A 23996-nucleotide genomic window follows, 5' to 3' on the forward strand; every position below is an offset into this window, starting at 1 on the left:
GTATTTGATGGTGTCTTCTTTAACAAGTTCTGGAGATATCATAAACCCTTTGCCTCTGTGTCCTACTAGGAGATTCTTTCAAAGCCATCAATAAGAAAGCAATTGTATGTCCAGGAATTATCAGAACTGGTTCACCACACAGTAGAAGGAATGGGTAGCAAATGTGTGTCCATCCCCATTCCAGGAGGTATTCCCATCTCAAGGCATGCTGTTGCACTGGTGTATGTGTGTGGAAACCATGAATGACCAGGGTGCTCTTCCTTTTTCAGTCAATGGTTCTCTGTGGAGATCCTACAACTCCTAGAATGAGTGCACTTGGGAACAAATGAGTGGGGACATTTTGGTTATTGTAATGATTGGGATCTTCTGCAATCTGTATATGAAAAAAATGGGAGTTCATAATCCACTTGAATCAAATGTAAGAAATATGATATGTCAAGAGCTATGTAATGTTTTGAACAACTAATAATAATAATAAAAAAGAAATTAGTGGTAGTGGCCAGAAAATATCTTGACTCTCCGAAATCCACAAGACTAGACTGCACAGTGAAGAACTGCCCTTCATTCTACATGTTTTCCAAATCTCCTATCTCATAAGTTATAAACTGAGCTTCTCTGAGACTAGACTAATTCCATTTTCCATACAAACAGAAAGTAGTTTTTACATGGTTTTAATACATACTCAGTTTTTCAGCATGAAACTACCCTATAAATTGTTGAAGGACTAAAATTTTGTCTATAACCTTGTGAAGCATTGATCACCATCCCAGAAAATAATGTCATACCAGATTCATGGTACTGTGACAGAAAACTTATCCTATAGTAGCAATCTGCATTTGTATTTGTAATTGTTGTTATTGCTGTTCTCATTGTGTGTACACATATGCAAATTAATATATTTGTATATTCATATTTATAGTTTATTTGTATATTTATTTTTATAGCTAGCCATTATTTTAAAATGTTGAATATAATAATGTATGTTTAAACCATTTATTTTGGGGTTATCTAGGTTTTTCAATATTATTCTTGTATATCAACAATACAATTTCTCTAAAGAGAATACAATATTCTTAATATAAATAGAGTATTATTTTCTAATACACCCTCAGTTTTTTTGTTGCCCTTGAAAGAAAATGTATTTGTTTCTCATGGAAGGAAAAGATAGCCAATGACTTTAAATAATTGGTAGGATTTCAAGAAAGGAAATATGTTTGGGGTGATAAGTTGTTTCTACCCTGTCCCATGTTATAATACAGGAAATTAATTATTATGACACAATACATAAATAAAGCCCAGATCATATCAAATTTTCTCATTTTCTCCATATTGACATTTGAAAATTTGTCTTACCATCTCACTTCTACTTTAATTATGGTTATTTTTTTCTGCTTTCTGTCACACAGTTATAAGTCTGTCTCTTATCACTCATTCCAATGAAAGTTTTATTCTAATTCTACTCTATTCCTTCAATTACATATAACTCTTCAACCAATGGCTTCTCATATTCTTACTTATTTTAAATCCAAAACTACTCATGATAAGCATCAGATCACTTTATTAATATCTTCATATAGAAACATTATATATTTAAATAATCATTTAGTTAAAAATTACTTTCTTTTTATTTATTATACTTGAGACATTATATTGTTTTTTGAAACTATGTTTTTGTGATCTATAAATTTTTTCAGAAGAGTAATGTACTCATTTATTATAAAACTCTTTATGAAGTATGTGCTATATTAAAAATCACAGTTCTTCTATTATTGTAATGAAATATTTTCACCAATACAATAAATAACCCAATCAATAAATGGGCTAAGGAACTCAACAGACAATTCACAGAAGAAGAAATACAATCAATCAACAAATACATGAAAAAATGTTCAGCATCTCTAGCAATTAGAGGAATGCATATCAAAACTACTCTAAGATTTCATCTCACTCCAGTCAGAATGGCAATTATCAAGAATACTAGCAACTAACTGTTGGAGAGGATGTGGGGGAAAAGGTACACTCATACATGGCTGGTGGGACTGCAAATTGGTGCAACCAATCTGGAAAGTAGTATGGAGATTCCTTAGAAAAACTGGAAAGGAATCATCATTTGACACAGCTATCTCACTCCTAGATTTATACCCAAAGAACTTAAAATATATAATATATATATAGCATACTACATTGCTGCAGCAACATCAGTTCAATTTAAATAGCTAAACTATGGAACCAACCTAGATGCCCTTCAACAGATGAAGGGACAAAGAAACTGTGGTATAGACACACAATGGAATATTACTCAGCCTTAAAGAATGAAATTATGGCATTTGCCAATAAATGGATGGAGTTGAAGAATATCATGCTAAGTGAAATAAGTCAATCCCCCAACCAAAGGCCAAATGTTTTCTCTGATATGCAGATGCTGATCCATAATGGGGGGGTAGTGAAAAATGGAGGAACTTTGGGTTGGGCAGAGGGGAATAAAGGGAGGGGAGGGGGTGTGAGGGTGGAAAGGATGGAAGAATAAGATGGATATTACCTTATATACATGTATAATTGCACAAACAGTGGGACTCTGCATTGCATACAGCCATAGAAATGATAAGTTGTGCTCCATTTGTGTACAATGAGTTGAAGTGCATTTGGCTGTCATGTATAACTAAATAGAATAAATAATCATTAAAGTACAGAATGAGCTTTGATATCTTAAAATTTGGATCCCCTTAGATTCTCCCTGTTCTGTTTATAGACTTATGTTCACCATTAAAAATGCTTTATTATGCATGATTTGGGTCCTCAATAAATAAAAATTGTAGTGGAGATGGTTATAAGAACTTTTTCTAGAATTAATTATTATTGATAATAATAATAATGCAAGTAATAGCTCCTACATATAGATCCAGAACAGGGAACACATATTTATGACTTACCATCTATTACCTCATATAATACATGTAATAATTACAAACAGGAAAGTTGTTATCCATATTCATAGATGAAGAAAATGAGGATTAAACAGATTGATGAGTTGCCTTGGATCATAAAGCTAATAAATGACAGAGGCCTAGAACCAAACATAGGCCTCTCTGTTCATACGTTCTGTTTCTGAAAAGAACAATGTTCTTCAGTTTTGTATTAACAAAGGTAAAACATAAAGTTAATATTTGGGATTGTGGTGAAAATAGGAATGCTTTTAATAAATCTATTAAGGAAATTAATAATCTCTACAAATGTTTTAAATTAAAAAGAGTGGAAAGAAAGACACTATAACCCACACTGCTGACATAATGATTTTCATTAGCATACCATACTGATATTTGGAGTGGACTCATCCAATATTGCCCTTCACAAAAACCATACCAATAGAAACTGCATTGTCCAAATAGGTAGCCCCTAGACTTGTGTGGCTATGCAGCATTAGCAATATGGCTATGAATTGAGATATGCTATAAATATAAGATACACCCAGAATTTTACTAAAAAATATAAGAAATGAATGTGAAATAGCTCAGTAATTTCTATTTTGATTATTTGTTACAACTATATTATAGAGATTTGGCTAAATAAAATGTTACTAAAATCTATTTCACTGATTTCTAATTTTTTAGGTTTATAACAAAAATTTTTTAAATTTTTTTAGATGTTGATGGACCTTATTTTATTCATTTATTTTATGTGGTGCTGAGAATCGAATTCAGTGCCTCATACATGCTAGGCAAGTGCTCTACTACTGAGCTATACCCTCAATCCCAGTTTCATAGAAAATTTTAAGTTACACTTGTAGGCTGCATTATATTTCTACTAGACAAGGCCATTGTAAACTACATATATATTTTTTCCAATAGCCATTTTAAATAATTAAAATGTTTTAAACAAAAAAGGCAAAACAACAAGTAATATCCAGTGTTACAATGTAGAAAATTTATTTGAGTAAAGCTTTAGTTTTAGTTTTTGTCTGCCAATTAATAGATGTATAAAATCTGACAAACTATTTCAAGTCTATTAACCATAATTTCTGTAAAATCAAAATTATAGTTATATTGCTTATCTCACATAGGGTGGTTACAAATATGAAGTGAATAATAATTTCATTCAGTGAAAAAAAGTATCAAGAACCTAATCCTTACACAAACGGTATGACTCTACATTGTGTACAACCAGAGAAATGAAAAACTGTGCTCCATTTGTGTACAATGAATCAAAATGCATCCTGCTTTCATGCATAACTAATTAGAAGAAAAAGGAGGAGGAGGAGGAGGAGAAGGAGGAGGAGGAGCTAATCTGTGGCAGGTACTAGGGATATAAAGGACCTCAGACCTGGTTGCTGACCTCAGCGAGGCTACAGTAGACATTGTTGAGTAGATATTGATAGATATTATAGGACCAATGACAAAGACTATACTACAAAATGTCATGTAACTTGTTAACTCTGCTTAAGGATTAAGGAAAGTTCCACATAGTCTTTTGCCTCTGATATGGCCTCTCAATTGTGTGCGAAAGAGTTTGCCAGGTAGAGAAGTCAGGGGACACCTTGTCTTCACATCTCTGGTATAAAAGTGCAAGGTATATGGAAGGAACAACAGGGGGATTGAGGTCATGGCAAATAAAGGAGGAGAGGCAGTGGCTTGTTTCCAGTATTGGGAGATTTGGGTTGAAAGCTTCTTAAGCTGAGGGAGAGAAGACAAGCAAGGAACCACAGTTACTTTCTAGATTTTGCTGATGGTGCCCATCCATATTCTAATATAATTGTGGAATCTTTCTTCCTTTCTTAGAGAAAAATGTTGAGAAGACATAAATATAAGTTAGCAAGGCTTAATTAAATAGCATTCAATGATTAATTTCTTGAAAAATTATGTGGGGCAAATATTCTTTCTTCTTCTTTTTGCCTAATACATGCTCAGGTCTGATCAATGCCTTATAAAAGGACCCACATTTTCAATAGGATAATTGCAGGGCTGCTTAAGAAAAGGCATAGTTTCACAAATAAACTTGAGTCTGTAAGAAATCACTTATATCTACCAGTATTTCCAAAGACCTAACTCATTATTACAAGCAAATTTATATCAAAGTTACTTATCTGTAGAAATTCTCAGTCAATATGTAGGTGATTTAACATTTTCTATGGGGCTATGTATATGTTAAAATCAGAATGAATGTAATGGAGTATGAGTGATACTTTCAAGATTATACGTTTGAGTACAACATACTTACAAAAGGCATTTTTGAAAGCAAACATTATGACTGCATTTTAACTTTGATATTTTCTTTAATGCACTTTTTTCAGAGATTCTGTTTCAAAAATGATAAAAAAATAAACACTGAGTAATCTCAGATTTATTTACAAGCTGAATATATTATAGAATCTAAAAAATGAAATAATGCTTTATTCTCAACATTTAATTTATATTATTTAATAAGTCAACATGTCAAAAATAGAGACCCCATATTCTAGACATCAGAAGAGATAAACTCATGTTCCAATTGAATAGAACTTTTATTTCCTTTTAAAATCAGAAAAAAATAAGAAGTAAGACTGAAAAGATATTTTCCTAGTAATGTATACTATTTGCAATATATGACTCTGAACAACAGAGCAAATTGCTTCTCCAATGTTTCTAACTGAAGAAATTTTTGGTTATATTAAAGGAAGATTTTTTTAAGATGATAATATCCTTTCCTTGTTGCAACAGATTACCTACAAAGCATTGTAATTGCTTTTTGCTTTCTGGTCAAGATCTCATATTTTCTTTTATTTTTAAATTTATTTTAATTAGGTATTATGACAGCAAAATGAATTTTGATTCATTGTACACAATTGCAGCACAACTTTTCATTTCTCTGGCTGTACTTAATGTAGTGTCACCCTGTGTGCAGTCTTACATGTATCTAGGGTAATTATGTCCATCTCATTCCACCATCTTTCCTCCCCTCCTTCCCTCCTCTTTGCCCAAAGTTCCTCCATTTCCCCCATGCCTCCCTGCTCCCTGTTTTGGACCAGCATCCACTTATCAGAAAGAATATTCAGCCTTTGTTTTTTTTAGCATTGGCTTACTTCACTTAGCACGATATTCTCCAACTCCATCCATTTATTGGCAAATGCCATAATTTTATTCTTCTTTAAGGCTGAGTAATATTCCATTGTGTATATATACCACAGTTTCTTTATCCATTCATCTATTGAAGGGCATCTAGGTTGCTTCCACAATTTAGTTACTGTAAATTAAGCTGCTATGAACATTGATGTGGCTGCATTACTATAGTATGCTCATTTTAGGACTTCTGGGTATAGACCAAGGATTGGGTAAAATGGTGGTTCCCTTCCAGATTTTCCAGATTGGTTGCACCAATTTGCAGTCCTCCCCACAATGTATGAGTGTATCTTTTTCCCCACATCCTTGCCAACATTTATTGTTGTCTGTATTCTTGATAACTGCCATTCTGACTGGAGTGAGATGAAATCTTTCAGTAATTTTGATTTGCATTTCTCTAATTACTAGAGATGTTGAACATTTTTTCATATTTTTGTTGATCAAATGTATATCTTCTTCTGAGAAGTGTCTGTTCAGCTCTTTAGCCCATTTATTGATTGGGTTGTTTGGCGTTTTTTGTGTTAAGTTTTTTGAGTTATTTATATATTCTGGAGATTAGTGCTCTATTTGATGTGTGTGTGGCAAAAATCTGCTCCCAAAATGTAGGCTCTCTCTTCACCTCATTGTTTCTTTTGCTGAGAAATAGCTTTTTAGTTTGAGGTCATCCCATTTATTAATTCTTGATTTTATTTCTTTGTGCTTTAGGAGTCTTGTTAAGGAAGTTGGAGCCTAAACCAACATGATGAAGATTTGGGCCTACTTTTTCCTCTATTAGGTGCAGACAGACCCATGCCAGAGCTCAGGTCCCGACCCAAGATCTCATATTTTCAAGTCTCTCACCTTCAGGAAGAACTGGAATCACTTCCCAGAAGACCACAAAAAAGAGAAATCAGGCAAAGATTGGTTTGTATTTAAAGTTTATTCTGGTCTAGCTTGCTCCAAAGACCCTGTGGAAACAATAAGATCAAATCTCTTGGAATACTTTAGTTTTGGTCTCCAGAAGTCATTTTCTTATTAACAATTCTATTTAGAAGGGACATGTAAGTAAGGGGTAATTAATCCTCATTACAAAAACAATGTGCCCTTGGGTTTAGGGATCCTTCCTGTGTTCCTATCATGTTCACACTCGGAATATCAGAAATAGAATGGAATATATCTGTGTTTGATCCCTAAATGTGTTCAATTTCTTTACTGTCATTTTGCATTAACTATGAGCCTTGTGAGGGAAGACATTGTCTTTTTTCTTGTTTGCATTCCTCATAATGAACTAAAGTGGACTCATACTTAATAAATGTATGAATTTCTAAAGCACACTAGTAGAAGTTTGTGAATAAGCAGTGCAACTAATAACCTGCCCCACCCCAAACATATTCCCTGAGGTATATTTGTTTAGAGAAAAGTAGGTGATCTTAGAAATCAAATAGAACCAGACTCAAATTTCAACTCAGACACTTACAGAGCAGGTGTCTTGATTTTATTTCTTGACCCCTTAACACTTACTGTTTCTATCTATGTAGTGAATACAATACTTCCTACATTATAGGGTTGTTCTGAGGATTGCATGAATATAAAGAGGATATAATAATATTTCTGTGGTACATAACAAGCACTAATAAATATTGATCTTCTATATTAATTAATCTTCTTCAAACTGGGGTATTTGTCAATGTGCCAAGAGGGTTACAAAGTCAGGGCATAAATACTATGAACTTCTTCTTGCATATTTTTTTTTCTGGGTGGATAAAATAATTATACAAATATAAAACAATTATTTCAGGCTTCATTTAATCAATAATTTTTTGAGTATCTGATGAGTAGTAGCAGTCTGCTGGGTGCAAGTGATAAAACAGTAAATGAGACATGGACCTGCTACTACAGTAGAAAGGAAAGAAGAGAAGGGAAGGAAGGAGGAAGAAAAGAAAGAAAGGTAGGAAAGAAATGGAGAGAGAGAAAATATATAATTGTGAATTTTGACAGATGCTTTGAAGAAAGCAGGGAATTTGCAATGATAGAATTCAGTTGGTTCAATATACTTCTTCAGCAAAAGTGAACAGCAAAGACTTTTCAATGTGGATAGCAATTTTGTTTCATGAAATAGAGGCAACCATGCTGAGAGTTAGGGAAGGGCATTGGAGGTGGAAGGAACAGCATGCAAAAGTCATCTGAAATTTTAAGGTAAAGCATAAATTTCATATTTGCTGACTGGGCAACTCTCTTGACTCCTCTGCTTCTCAAGACTCTTCCAAAGACATTTGGGACACGTTGCTTAGGAGAAGACCATGGATTTCAGCTTTGAGGGGCGGGAATGGTGGATAGAAAATGTTTGCCTTTTCCTTGTCTGTATTTAAGTTGGCAGTTTACAAGGGTTAACTAAGTACTCAGAAAACGAGTGCTCAGGGAATGAACTGGTACAATTCAAATATGGGGAGGGGAAGATTGTATTTTAACTAGATTTATAAAGTGGTTAAGCTTTATGTGGCACTTGCATTTCAAGATGGAGATTCACACCACTTAAAATAAAACTAAGGTTTCTCTTGCCATGGCTTGATGCTTTCCTTTTGCCTAATGTGAGTATATTGCCACAGAACGGTACTTATATCTCTTTCTATAGTCAAAGGAAATCATAACTTAAAAATCTTTCTAAATTACTATAAATGTCACTGAGTAGTCATAAATTTACTGAAAAGCTCTGGTTTCACTGAAGAAATCTTGAGAGAGATTTTAAGTTAGGTAAATTTCTTGAAAGAGGGATAATTTTGTTATATATCTTTGTATTACTAATGCCCTGCATAGTGTCAAAGACATGGTAGATGTTTAATAATGGGTTAAATAGAAGTTATAATTTCAGACTGGAATGGATAAAGGGTAGGGAGTATCTCTTGAGCTTAGGCTTTGACACTATAATTAAACTCCAGTGAAATTTTAAAAAAGGTACACTCGATAGTACATGTTTTTGTTCATAATAATTTGAACATTCCTTTATACTTTTTATCTAATGAAGGTCACAGCATGATAGACATTAAATGAGATAACTCGCTCCTCTGTTGCTATAGTAGATATTTTTTTATTACTAGGCTAGGATCTTTTAGCCTCAGTGGACAGTTTCAACTGTTTAGAAATGAGTACAATTTAATGGTGTCCTCTCTTAATTTATTAGTGAGAATAATAAATGAGGGGAATGGGAAAAAAATAAGGAGAGAAATGAATTACAGTAGATGGGGTAGAGAGAGAAGATGGGAGGGGAGGGGAGAGGGGATAGTAGAGGATAGGAAAGGTAGCAGAATACAACAGTTACTATTATGGCATTATGTAAAAATGTGGATGTGTGACCGATGTGATTCTGCAATCTTTGTAATGTTTTGAATAACCAATAAACAATTTTTTAAAAAAGAATAATAAATGACTGGCCTTTAGGCTGCTTTATTAACTATGTTTTTTTATTTTTTATTTTTTAAAATTATTTTTTTAAAGAGAGAGAGAGAGAGGGAGAGAGAGAGAGAGAGAATTTTAATATTTATTTTTTAGTTATCAGCATACACAACATCTTTGTATGTGGTGCTGAGGATTGAACCTGGGCTACACGCATGCCAGGTGAGTGCCCTACTGCTTGAGCCACATCCCCAGCCCTATTAACTATGTTTTAATGTTTGAAATCTCTCTTGCATTGGGTTCCACATTCACCCCTAATCAGTGAGACCAAAGGAAAACATGGGTTAGAAAGTTTTAAAATACAAGAAAGAATCATCAGAAATTGCCTGGCAACGTTAAATAGTGGGCTTGGCTCATAGTCATATCCTTTTCCTATGTCATGGTCCACCTTGCATTTGAATATATAAGTGGCCCCTTTGGTTTGATAATCATATTACATATCTAGCAAAACAAACTGAGAGAAGATTTTGGACACTCCCACCAACAAGCAATGAAGAGGAGCCAAATTAGAAATGAAGAGAACTGACTTCACATTTTAGAAGCACCATCAACAATTAAAATGATTAATCATTTAATTTGAAAGATGAGTTTTATGAAAAAGAGGGCAACTGTAATTGAAAAATCCAAGTGAAGGACATTTTATATTTGAAAATTTGAATCAGGCTTCCAAAATTCTCCTATGATTTATATGTACAGAAAAATTGCTCTCAGACATCCTTCACCAATATATCCTACTCCTAGAGCACTTTCCATAAGTATTTATGTGAAAATTGATTTGACTCTTTTCTAGTTTTTGCTGGCTTGCCTGCCCACACAATATTTTTTTCTTGCAAAATGAAAGACTAAATGGCAGAAATGGCAGAGTAGTTAAGCAGCTAAGAAAGCACAAAGCATGCTACCCAAATACTCATAGATAAGCTCCACATTCTCCGAGTCCAGAACTATTACATCATGTCCAAGCATCCATGGCTGAACTTCCTCATGGAGATTTGTTAGCAATGTATTTGTCATTTCAGAATAGAAGTGAACTGCACTTGTTTACCAATTTCTCAACAATAGCTTTTATTGGACTAAAACTATTCTTCAGATATAAGCTGCACATGTTTATGATATGAAGACAATAGATCTCTTCTACTCCAATTGTCAAATCTCCAGAAGAAACATTTTATTTGTCTAAGGGTTTCACAGGCTTCTCACTTGTGAAAAGTCCTAATTAGGTCATTTCTGGAGTGAAGCACATTCTTTGCTGAGGCAAATGTATCATCAACTCCTTGGATTCAGGTTGGAATCTCAATAAGAGACATGAGGCACAAAGGGTTCTACTTGGTATAATTTACTATTTGGACACATTTGTACAATTTTAAGAGGGCTTTGCTTATTTCCCTTTAGATGTCAGGTGGTTGAAAGTTAAATATAGTTAAAGTTCCAAGAATAAATGTAGACATAGATAAAAGTGTGCATATTTGATGCTACAAGCATTTCATAGCAGGAGGAACAAATTCTGATTGATAATTTTAGTGAGACAGCTGCTAGGCCCAGCATACTCTCTGAAAACACTTCATCACTTCATGACAAAGTTCCATCTAGTCACTATAGCCCATGGTCTACTGAAAAGTTCTCCTTGCAAATCTTTCCAGGACCTGGAAGAATAGCAGTCCCCCTTATTCAGGGGTGACATGTTCCAAGAACCACAGTGGGTGCTTGAAACTGTGGGTAGCACCAAATCCTACATATACTATGCCTTTTTCCTTTACATACATGAACATGATAATGCTTAACTTATCATTTAAACACAGTGAGAGATTGGCAGTAAGTAATAAATAGAACTATTAATGCATTATACTACAAGAAAATTTCTAGTATCACTACTCGTGCTTTGGAGCCATTATTAAGCAAAATACAGGTTACTTGAACATGATCACTGTGATATCACAACAATCAATCTGCTGACAAGCTAGTAAGTGAGTAGTAGGAGGGCAGCACAGATAGTGCGGATGGAGAAGAAAGGGAAAAATTCACACTTGAGCAGGATGTAGTGGGAAATACAGATTTCATCATACTATTCAAAACTGCATATGATTTAAAATTTATGAAATGTTTTTTTTTTTCCTGGAATTTTCCATTTAATGTTTTCAGACCAAGGCTAACCTCAGGTAACTATAACTCTAGACCCCAAAACCATAGATAAGTAATTATTATATATCCCAGAGATCAAGTGGTAATATTAATAGGCACTAAAGCTAAGATCTTGAGTTTTTGAATAATGAACTAAAATTGGTTCTTAACAGATGATAGAAAAATGAATATATAAAAATGGAAATAATGATGATTAACAATGTAGATGAAGGCAGCATTAGACTGTTATTTTTAGAGGCATTATTTGACAAGTTTATTTCAAAATCAGGCTTTAATGATAAAAACTCAAGAGAAAAGAAGTTTTAATTTTCATATTGAAGCAGTTCAGAAACATGTAATTTTACCAATATGAAGGAAAAGGATTTTGAAGTGGCTCTTTCCCATGTTTAAGTATGTAAATGCCAATATGACCTAAGGACTGATAAGGAGATTTCATGTTGTATCCACAATGAGCAGGAGGAGATTTCAATCTTGCATCCACAATGAAGAAGCCAAGAGTAAAAGAACAGCTGCTAAAGGGTGGTAAGTAGCTGATTCAGGTAGTCATTAGCTCTTACTTTACAAAGTCACTAAAATAAAAAATCAATAAATTAAGATAGAAAATAGCTGGACTTACACAAAACATCTCCAAACTCAAAGACATTGGAGATGGTGGCCTCATACATACTATTTTCTCAAAATCACTTCTCTTCTAAGCAGATTTTTCAGTACAGATATAACTTTCTATTTAATTCCTATTGAATTTATAGCATACATTTTAAGATAAAGACTACTTATGCAAAACAAGTTTTCTCTGTATGAAATCAACCTTACCAAATGGGGATAAACATACAAAATAATGGCATGAGGATTATGAAAGAACAAAGTGAATTAATTCAGTCTCCAAGATGTATAACATATTCTGATTTAACATCACACAGTAACCATCGACTTTCTATCAATGATTCAGAATACTCATGGCATGCTTAAATTTATAGGGATTAGACAAAACTCTTCAAACATTTTCTATCAATAAATAGTAAAACACAGCTGATGAAGGAGACTTACCTGCTCTCTCTTTGCTTCCTTTGTCAGAGAGCACCTGTAAAAAATCATGACTCTCTTAATATCTCAAAATTATACCATTTTGTCAAGAATATCATCATCATGCTCAAAACAGGAGTCAGTTTATAAAATCAGAATCAAAGGGCCTCCAGAAATAAAAATAAAGTGCCAAATGAAGCATTAAAATTGAATTATTTGAGGGACTACACAACTCATTTGGAATTATAAAAGTAATTATAATACTGATGGGGAAGATGCATCAAGTTATTTTTCTCTGACTTAAGTAAAGATTTGCATCTACTTACTAACAGAGAAGACTAAATTTCAGTTTCTATCGATTATTCTACGCCCTCAAATCACCAGGAATCTCCTTAGTGCTAAATCCAGTCCCTGCCTCACTTGATCCCCCAATAACACAGCAGCTAATGCAGCTGACCGCTCCTCCCTTCTTTTTTTTTTATTCCAATTTGTTATACATGACAGCAGAATGCATTACAATTCATATTACACATATAGAGCACAATTTTTCATCTCTGGTTGTATACAAAGTACATCATCAGAAAATGATCCTTCTGCCCTTCTGTTCTCCCACTCTGTCCCTGCAGTCTTTTCTACCCTCTGGCTGTTCCTTATCATTTTACTGGTTTGCTGCCCTTTGCCTTTGTCCTCCTTACAGGTTAATTTCATTTACTTTAGTATTATTTTGTTTCATCAGGGGTTGCAGTTGGGCTTTCTCTCCTTATTTTGTAGGTTCTTCCATAGTGACATCATTTACTTTCTGTCCATATTCTGATAACCTTCAGATTTATATCTCCAACCTGGATTCTTGCCTTGAGCTCCAGGTCAATGGAGCCAAGTGCTGAGTGGACATCTGATTTATACATGCTTTAGTAGACACCTTAAACTCCATGTGTTCAAAATTCAGAATCCTCTGCTGCCTTATAAAAACCTCCTCTCCACTCTCTTGGCCAGACACTTCCAGATCTAAACTGATCCTCTTTCTATGTTCCTTTCTTAATGAATGGCATCACTATTCAAATCAGGAACCCAGAGTTCATCCTTTATTTCTCTTCCTGTTCTCAACAAATCCTTCTTGTCTACTCCCAAATCTTACTTTAGTCAATCCATCACTTTAGTCAATCCATTCTTACTTACACCTCCTGGACAACATTCAGGTCTTACCTAGGTAACTCAGCTTCCTAACTTCCTAGTTTGACTCCAGCCTTATTTCTCTTATTCACAGTTTAATCTTTCTAAAAACAATGTGATTACATTAATTGTCTTAATACCCTTCAAGAATGAAATTATGGCATTTGCTGGTAAGTGGATGGAACTGAAGACTATCATGCTAAGTGAAATAAGCCAATCCCAAATAAACAAAGGTCGAATGTTTTCTGTGATATGTGGATGCTGACTCACAATAGGTAGTAGGGAGGAAGCAGTGGAGTGTCACTGAATTGAACGGGGGAAATAGGAGTGATGGGAAAGACAGTAGAATGAATCAGACATAACTTTCTGTATTCATGTATGAATACATGACCATGTATAACTCCACATTAGGTACAACCACAAGAATGGGAAGTTATACTCCATGTAGGTATGATGTGTCAAAATACATTCTACTGTCATATATAACTAAAAAGAACAAATAAAAAAATTTTAAAAAGACCCTTCAATAGTCCCCCATGACCCTAAAAATCAATACAGTGCAGAGGTTAGGATCCTAGGTTTAGCAATCAGAAAGACAGCTACTATCTGCATGACCTCAAGAAAGTTACCAAATTTCTTTGTCTTATTTCCTCATCAGTAAGATGGAGTTTCTTGAAGAGACAATAATTCATGTGATATATAATGAGACCCATGAGTATCATAGAGGAAGCATAAAGTAAATACTTGTTGATTATTCTGAAAGAAATTCTGAAAAACAAGGGTTACACTTTATTTTTTCAAAGTATCAGGTAAATAATACTCTGTGGGAATTTGGAATGAAAGAGGCAAAATGCTGACATAAAGTTTTGTTCTACATATCACAGCTCCTTCCCAACCCTTTTTCTATTCTCTTATCTATCTATCTCTATCTGTATCTTTATTTCTCTTCCCCTCCCTACCTTCCCTTATTTCTCTGTTCATACTTGCCCTGGGGTAATAGCAAATTCACAAAACTGTTGGTGACTGACAATGAGAAGAGTCTCTCTTCCCATGGATATTCAAACATTAAGGGGTACCTACCATCTGACGATAAACACAAGAAACAACCTTCAATGGCAAGCCTCCAGACACTGTGACACACAGGAGGGGAAAGATTTCTCAAATAATATTAAGTAAATGCCTATTTTCTGCTCTAGAGTGAACCCTATGCAACCAATAAAATGGTTCTGACTTGGGTTGGAAGCAAATTTATTTAATGACTAGTTGACCTGGAATAACAAGTAGGGTAAAATTAGAAAGCAAAATAAGTTGTGTTACCTGAATGTAATATAATATTAAAAATTATTTTCCTAAATTCAGCAATGTTTTAATAAGCATATAAACATAGAAATAACCTGGTAGAATTATTCATGTTCAGCTATTTTAAAAATTCTCACTTAGGAGTTAAGAGGAATTGCTACAGAGAAATTTCAGCCTGAGGGTTTGAAGAGGAAGTAAAATATAATAAATAGGCTTCTTTGACCATACCTTGAGATAGAGTACTAATAGAGTTACTCATACATTAATAATAATAATTGCTGAGAGCCATAGCCAGTCCGAATGACGCATGGCATTTTTGCTAGAATGGAGTGATTGAGAAGTGATGCCAGCAAGCCATTGAGATGATAATGGTTATGTTAAGCTGTGTATATTAGACCCCTGCTGTCCGCCTCGGCCTGCTACTTTGGAGTTCTCACGGGGATTCGCCGAGAGTTCCCATTGGTTGGGGAAGTGCTGGAGGAGGGATTTCCAGTTGGTGGTTCCTGGAGGAGCCGCGTGGGTGGCGTTCGGGAGAGTTCCTGGGGAGCGTGTGTGGACTGTGCTGGTGGAGTTCAGAAATAAAGTTTGTTCCTGCTTCAGTGGCTCCTGATTTGTGCCCAGCCAGACTGCGGCAAATAATAATGATAATAATAATAATAATAATAATAATAATAATAATAATAATAATTTCCCTTGATACAAGAATGAAAGGTCAGATTACTTGACTCCAAACATAAATCAATGCAACCCAAGTGAACCAGGGATTCTCAGATAAAACAGAGCATTTGACAAAAGTATGGTCAAGTATTATTTTGTCCTAAATATAAATATTCCATAAAAGGTACATGTTCATGAGATTATAGTGAACTCTAGAAACATAAAGAAAAGATACAACTTGGAGAAAAATGTGGGATGATGTTTAAACATATTTAAAAATCTGAACATTGTAAATGTGAAGTGTCATTTGAAAAAAGTAGCATTTTTTTTTGCTAAATTAAAGCAACAAAAATCAGTGTCCTTGAATAATGAAAAATATTACTGAAGTATAAAGATGTTGAAAATATTTGAAAATGAGCCCCTGATGCATGTAACCATTTTAATTGTTTGTAAAACAAGAAGCAGAGGCATAGGAGCTCTCAGTTCCTGGGAAAATTATTAAAGAAAAGAACAAATATAAAATATGCATTTTCTATAACATGTTAATCTAAAAATTCATAAGTGTGATGGTGAACATGTATTTTTATGAATATATGACAATATTTTAACATGATAATTTTTACTTAAAATTACTAGATCCCAGGGACTAGGGAGAGGAAGTAGTGGGGAATTATTGTTCAATGAGTACAGAGTTTCAGTTTTGGAAAATGAAAGTTCTTGAGTGGATGGTGTTGATGGTTGCACAATGATGTAGTTGGATTAATATCACTGTACTTAAAATGGTTAAGATAATAAATTTTGTGTTATGTGTACTTTATTGCAATTACAAAAAAAAAAAACCAAATCCCTGAGGAAAAAAAATCATGAGATGCACAATCTAAGGCAACCCCATATGTTGAAACTTCTACTGTATCATAATTCAAACTCCTCTGTTTAGAAATCCAAATAATAGAGTAGAAACTCTTTAGATCTCAGCAATATGACACATTTATAGGATACTTCTCTAAGATACAAATTGTGACATAAGGATAGATAATAAAGAAACTGCTACTCTCAGATAATTACTTATCCCTGTCTAATAATCTTGAGATTATAGTTAGCTCTAGAAACATATAGGAAGAGTAAATCTTGAAGCAAAATGTGGCATGACGCCAGCTATTCACTGGAGCCAGTATAATAAGATTACATGTCTTTAGACAATTCATGGGTTCTTTCTCTAGATATTTTATTAAATAAATATTTGTTGAGTGCTTAGTTGGTATAGAAATGTATAGAAATAAACATTTGCTGAGTGCTTCAATTGTTCTTTCTGTTGTACAGTTGTCTGGGAGCAGATAAGTACCCAAATTGGAGATTTGAGAACTCTAGAATTGCTAGAATTATCTCATGGGCAATTCATGAAAAATTGTTAGAATTAGCTCATGGATAGTCTCATAGAAAAATCATGATTGTGGGTTTTAATACTTATCACAGACCACAGATGGCAGAGACCACATTTGGGTGACTTTGTTTCTTTCTTGATTAGTAGTATTAGAGTCACTTGCCTCATTTGGTGAGATACCCCAGAAGGTGGTAAATTTTCTAGTGCTTCTAAAGTCATAGTAATTATAAATCCATGTTCATACATACTTTAAGGATAAAAAATATTTTAGGTATTTGTTCTATGATAGGGCTAGATTTAAAACAATTGCTTTTGGGAATAGATTTATTCAAACATGTATCCTTTGCCTACTTATCCAAATATGCTAGACTAAAATATATAACTATATTAGATAACCATGAAAGCACCCAGATAAATTTTTATTGGTAGACTAGGGCATGTAATAAATACTTTACCTACTATAGTAGTAGTCAAATTGAAAGCTTTTTCAACACCTGCTGCTTTGAAACACAAAAGACTCATTTGTTCTCAATGCCCTCATATAAACCTTGAAAACTAAAAGCGTCAAATATACTTCTAAAGTAAATAAAATCATAGGTAAACATGTAAGTCATTTTACTATGTGTCCTTTACTTTATCCAGAACCCACCTGTTGATTTCAAACTCAATAGATTATATTTAGTAGTGGCGCTGATTTAAATATTACTGAATAATGCCTAAGTAGAAATGAGTGGAAAAGGTTGATCACCAGATTACCACTGGAAATTTGTTTCCTTGGACAATATAAGGTCTGTAAATGTTACACACTGACTTTGGTCCAAGTAAGTTAAGACTGACTGTTGTAGGTGAAAAATATCTCAAACAGAAAAAGTAAAACCTTTTCCTAAATCTCTCTCCATTAGCTGTCTAGTAGATTGAGTACGTATTATAGGTAAAAATGGGGAAGAAATATTTCAAAGCATTATAATCTCTAATAATTTTAAGAGTTTCAACCAAATTATCAGTTAATGAAGTAATAAAAATATGATGTTATTTATTTATCTTACTGAATTCTCATTATTGACTTTAAATTTGAATTTGAAATATTTTGATCATAGCCATGATGAGAAGTACACAAAATCTTTTTATTTATGAAAAAATTCTCTATAGTGGTTCCTGCCTAGCTGTTAAAGCTATCCTTTCCCAACTAGTTTTGAGAAAATGTTAGACAGTGGGAAGGAGGGGAGAGAAGGGAAAGAACACAGACTTCCTCAAATAATTATGCCATGAAAGCCAAGGAAAAATATTCTAAAAATTATAGAATATATTATATAATTTAAAATCTACTCTTTTTTTCCTATAAATCTAACATATGTAACACTTATTTCCAGTGCCATATAAAAACCTCAAGAAACCTTAAACATAAGAGACATATGAAAACTACTTTTGTGGTTTTAAGCATTTTTCAGTTTAGCCCATGATGTATAAATCTCTGTTTCTAAATATAAATTTTGGTATGTGTATATTAGTATTCAAATATTTGAAATAGAAGTGTGTAATACATAATTTCAGACATTTAATGCAAAAATACCTAATCTTTATTAGTTCAGTGAGTCTGAAGTGATGTTATTTAATAAACCATGGCATTTTAATAAGCATTCTTCACATCTGGTACTAATAAAAATGATTTTATATTTTACTGTTAGCAGTTAAGGAAAAAACTGTGGCCATAGTTTTGCTATTTGTCACAGATGGCATAGACCACATTTGGGTGGCTTCACTTCCTTCTTGATTAGTTTACATGAAGGGGCCACTTGTTTTCTATCCTTCTGTGTATGTTTTATGTAAGAGTTGTGCCAAGTCTCAAGAATGAATAAATGAAGAAAGGAATACATCAAATGAAAAAGAAGTTTTTAAATAACAGAACTGATTATAGAAGTTTCCTGGGTCTAGTTTAGTGAATAAAATTCATTCTAAAACAATGATCCCAGGTATTTTGCATCTGGACAAATACTTTAAGTAAGTTTTACAGAAGTGCAACAACTCAAAAAGACCTAAGAACTTCCATTCTTTTGTACAACTGTATTCACTCTAGGCCAATAAATGGTCAATCCTTCCATTCAAGGCAGGGTTTGCTAGAACCCTGTGTGACAGCCAGCAGCTGGGGATGGTGCTGCTGAAACAGCCAGACAGGAATCAGGGTTTCCAGATGCCCTTTCATTTTTGGACAGTCCTTTTCCAATCATGAACCTGAAATACAGGTTTTACTGTTCCCTCTTGCTCAGACATTTTTGTGCTCCTCTCTTTAAATCCTGTACTCAGTGTCCTGCTCCAATATGGACATATGACTTGGGCTGTGCTCTGACTCTCATTCACCCCAACCAACAAATTCTTTCTGTTTTACTCTGGAAGATATACTTACCTGGAAGAATCCATGCAACAGTATAACACATGACACATGTATTTTCACTAGACTTTGAAAAATTAAAAATTAATGACTAAATGCACACAAGCATTTGCCAGATGGTAATAACAAAAAATATTATGCTCTGAAATGCTTTTGACAAACAAAAGCTCTGAATATAAAGCCAAAGAGTTAATTTTTGAGAAATAAAGAAATGGGAATCTGAACTAATTAACTCAAAAATCAAACATTTTGTTATTTAGCTCATAATTCTTTAATAATCATAAAAGTGTATTTTGTTTCATGATTGAAATAGGGATTTCTTAGACAAGTAATCAGATCAAGACCCAAATAAAAAGCATTTCCACCATCTTGGACTTTACTATCTAGCTTTAAGAAACACCTGATCCATTCTAGGATAATTTTGTGGGTAAAACACCAAACTTTGATAATCTAGAAGGATAGATAAGACATATACACATAACACTATTATAAAGCAATTAATTGCAGATTTATTACAATATGGAGTTATCTGACTTAGATAATAAGTTCAGTTAACATTTAAGAATAAAGGTGATGGTTAAATAGTTTGTATGTGCAATTGAAAACCTGGCTGACTTAGAATGAAACTGAGTTCTTACTCCCTGAATGAAATTCCAGGATAAGACAGAAGACAACCCCCTACCACCAACAACACAAAGTATATAATACTACAGAACAAGTATAGGAACAAAGGTGTACATAAAACATACTGATTTCCGAAGAGGAACGAGTGGTGGATCTCATAGAGAAAATCAGAGATGTTTTATAAAGAGTAATAGGCTCATAGGAAGAGTAAGAGGGGAAATTCAGGGAGGAGGAGCAATGTGTATGAGGGGCAGAAGAAAGCAGGGGTGTCTAGAGAAATGAAGGCATTCTGATATTGCTGCAATATCAGTTTTGGAGAAGAGTAGAGAGTGATATGGTTAGAAGGATAGGATTGGGCTAGATCATTAAGGAGTTTGCATACTACATTTAGGAGTTGAGAATGACTTTTATGGGTAATGAAGACTCTAAAATGCAGGTTTTATAATGGCAAATCTGGAGCCACCACAAGGGGTAGACTGTGGATAGGGTGAAGAAACAGGATACAATCCAGGGGACTGTTAACAATGGACCATGACTAGGTAAAACATAGGGCTGGTACTAGACTGTGTGAGGACGGACAGGTATGAGTCATATTTACAAGGGGACTGATTAAAAGCAAAGAGAGGAAGCGAGTGTGAGAGGGAGTGTCTTGAATAGTTTCCAGGTCTGGGATACCTGGTTTGTGGCAGTGTCACATTGATGAAGATGAGTGATAGGAGAGGTGTGGAAGGGAATTCTGTTTTTGGACACCTTGAGTTTGAAGTGTCTGTGGGACACCAGCTGGGACTGTATAAAGAAGCTAGAGCTCGGTAAAGTGGTCTGGACTGAATGAGTACAGAATATCAATAATTCCAACTTTGAACAAGTATGAGGTTGTTCAGAAAAAGCGATTTTGCTAAGAAAAAGAAAGGTAAAGGCAAAAATCTGAGCATGATGGTATTTATGAGGATGAAAAGATGAAAGGATGACTAAGAAAAGCAGCCAGAGAAGAAAATAATGTAGTATATATTAGAAGAGGAAAGATTTTAATCAGCAGAAGTAGATTAATAGCAAAGGGCTGAAAATGGCAACTCTGAGGTTGGTAATTATGAAGTGACCTTGGCCAGAACCAGGGGATAGCAATTAGAATAGAAAAAAAGGAATAAATAAAGTAATATAATCTCAAGAAGCTCAGAAAAGTTGAAGGAAGCCAAATTTCTAGTCTTAGGAGGTAATTTGATGAAGCACTTTTTTTAAATTAGAAGAGATTTCAGTATATTCACAGACCAAGGGAAAAGAACTTGTGAAGACCATAGTTGCAGATTCCAGGAAACACAGACCCACAGAAGGGTCTAAGAATGGGTCCCAGAGAGCAGAGCCAACTGGAGAAAATAAGGAGGGTGTGGATATTGACAGTCTGGCTGTGGTGGACAGCTGATAGTTGGGGTTCAATTCTCTTAGGACATGAAAGACAGGTGTAAGGGGGTCCTAGGGCTAGAGAGAAGCATAGGAGAAAAGAGTTTTCTGTTTGTAAAGCAACTTCTGTACTCCTGTAGTGCTCAGAATATAGTCTCACATATACCTCCACAAATTATTCTCTAGTTAATTCACAAATGTATCTTCTCTCTTCAAGTAAATGTGAAGAAATGACAATTCATCTCTATTTCTTTTAAGCCATTGTGGTATACAGGCTGAACATCCCTAATACAAAGATCTGAAATGCTCCAAGATCTGAAACATCTTGAGCACTGACATGATGCTGGTCTGGTCAGTGGACAATTCCACACCATGAATTTTGTTTCATGAACAAAAATTTCCAGAATATTATGTAAAATTACTGTTAAGATATATATATTTAAGGTGCCTATAAAATATAAAAGGACTCTGTGTTAGACTTCAGTTACATCCCTAAGATATATCATTATTTATGTACAACTAATCTTAAATATTAAAAACTACAAAATCCAAGACACTTCTGGTTCTAGGCATTTAAGATAAAGAATAACCAACCTGTATTAAAAAAACTTTCGTTCTTAGTTTGACACATTGAGGTTGAGTCTTGATTACAACTCTTACTAGTTACATGAGTATTCTTCACTTGGCTAAGACTTATGTATAAAAGGGAGATAGTAATATAGACTTCACATAAATGTAAAGATTAAATTTTAAAAATTGTGTATTATCTCCCATCTATTGAATCTAGCAGTAGACTGAACACAGATTTTTTAATTCAGCCTGAATAAATGCATAGTCTGAAACACATGTGTATATTTATATAAAAATGTCCTTCTTTTTGGCTACTGTTTTTAGTTTCATCTGTAACTCTAAAATATATTGCCTAACATTAAAGAAATTTTGGGAAAGAGTCATTCTGTCACATCCCAATTTTGTCCCTAAGTAGTCATACCCTTTACCTGTTAGGTCTGTTTAAAAGAGATCAAGATCAAGAGTTCGGTTTAACTTTTAGCACTTTGTGGTCCTCCTTGGGTAACATCCCCCAGGGTTTGCCTGTTTCATAGCCATATTTGCTTTGGCCTTCAGGCTTGTTTTTATAGCCTAGTACTTCCAGCTTTCAAGATTATATAAGATTAAAGTAGCATGTTTTATTTAAAGCTTCATTTTCTTTATAGGAGTAGTGCAGTTTAAAAAAAATCCCACCAAAATCCTGCCTCATAAGCCAGTGCCTCTAAGGCCTTCACTCATTCAGCTGAACATCGGCCAACAGAATAATTTCTGACACAGCCCTGGAAAATGTCAGAAATGGATGGCCACACCTCTTTCTGGACCCCACTCAAGGAACTTCCTGGATAAATCCTAAGGACTTAAAAAAATTAAAAATGATCCTTAAGAACATTTTTTCTTTTAAGTATGGAGGAAACAATGGTGATGTTGGGTTTTTATCCCTTCATTTTTAATTTGAAAGCCACAGAATAGTCAATTGTTTAAGGAAATATCAATAAGAGATGAAGTACAGGAGATAATAATAATATAGTAAGTATCACTGCTTTTATCTGTTAATAGAGATGTAGGACCTTAAAACTTATTGACCCAAATGTAATTTCACATCATCTGTAACACAACAGTTGCATAAACACTGCTGCATGCTACCATTTTAAGAAGAGAAAATTATTCCTCAGAAATGGAAAGATAAAATATAAAAGGTTGTGGTGATGGTTGGAAGATGGGGGTTGGCTCCCCCTAAAAGCCCAACAGCTGAAAGGAATGGTCTGAAGTTCTGCTTCTCTGTTCCTGCCAACCTCTACATAAAAGTTCTGAGTGAGATGGATAAAAGGAATGTAGCAGGAAAAAGAGACTTAAAAAGCAAGGGTGATGGGTCTGTGATGTGAAACCCACAAGCTCAATAGACAGCCATTGTGTAGTTGAAAGATGATTTTTTTCTTATGCTTATTGTCTCATCATCTCATAACTCTAAGGGTCTTCTATTTGCAAAATGTACTGCTCAGTTCTTCCCCCTCCTCTCCCTCTTTCCTTCCCCTTCCTCTTCGTTTTCCTCTTCCTCATTTTCTTTTGTACTGGGGATTGAACCCAGAGAAACTTTACCATTGAGCTACATTCCCAGTCCTTTTTATTTTTTATTGTGAGACAAGGTCTCACTTATTGCTTCACTAAGTTGCTGAGGTTGGCCTCCAACTTGTGATCCTTCTGCCTTAGTCTACCGATTGCTGGGATTACAGGCATATGCCACCACATCCAGCACCGCTCAGATCTTCTGCTGTGGGAAGTATTTGCCTGTCTTGGTCCATCACCCTTTTAGTAAAGAAACCATACTTCCATAGGCTGCTCACATCAGTGGGAGCGTCAA

At 34.2% G+C, this 23996-nt stretch overlaps 1 protein-coding gene across 2 annotated transcripts in view; it reads right to left on the bottom strand.

Moving 5' to 3' along the window:
* STARD13 (StAR related lipid transfer domain containing 13) overlaps positions 1 to 23996 on the bottom strand; it is a 444473-nt gene that overhangs the window by 283867 nt on the left and 136610 nt on the right. For both annotated transcript variants that reach the window (XM_081310721.1, XM_081310722.1), the window contains exon 3: positions 12702 to 12735. In XM_081310721.1, the coding sequence (XP_081166847.1) occupies positions 12702 to 12735 (34 nt within the window). The remainder of the gene's footprint in view (positions 1 to 12701; positions 12736 to 23996) is intronic.

The sequence above is a fragment of the Spermophilus citellus genome (genome assembly GCF_964194105.1).
Source record: "Spermophilus citellus genome assembly, chromosome: 1".
Lineage (NCBI taxonomy): Eukaryota > Metazoa > Chordata > Mammalia > Rodentia > Sciuridae > Spermophilus > Spermophilus citellus.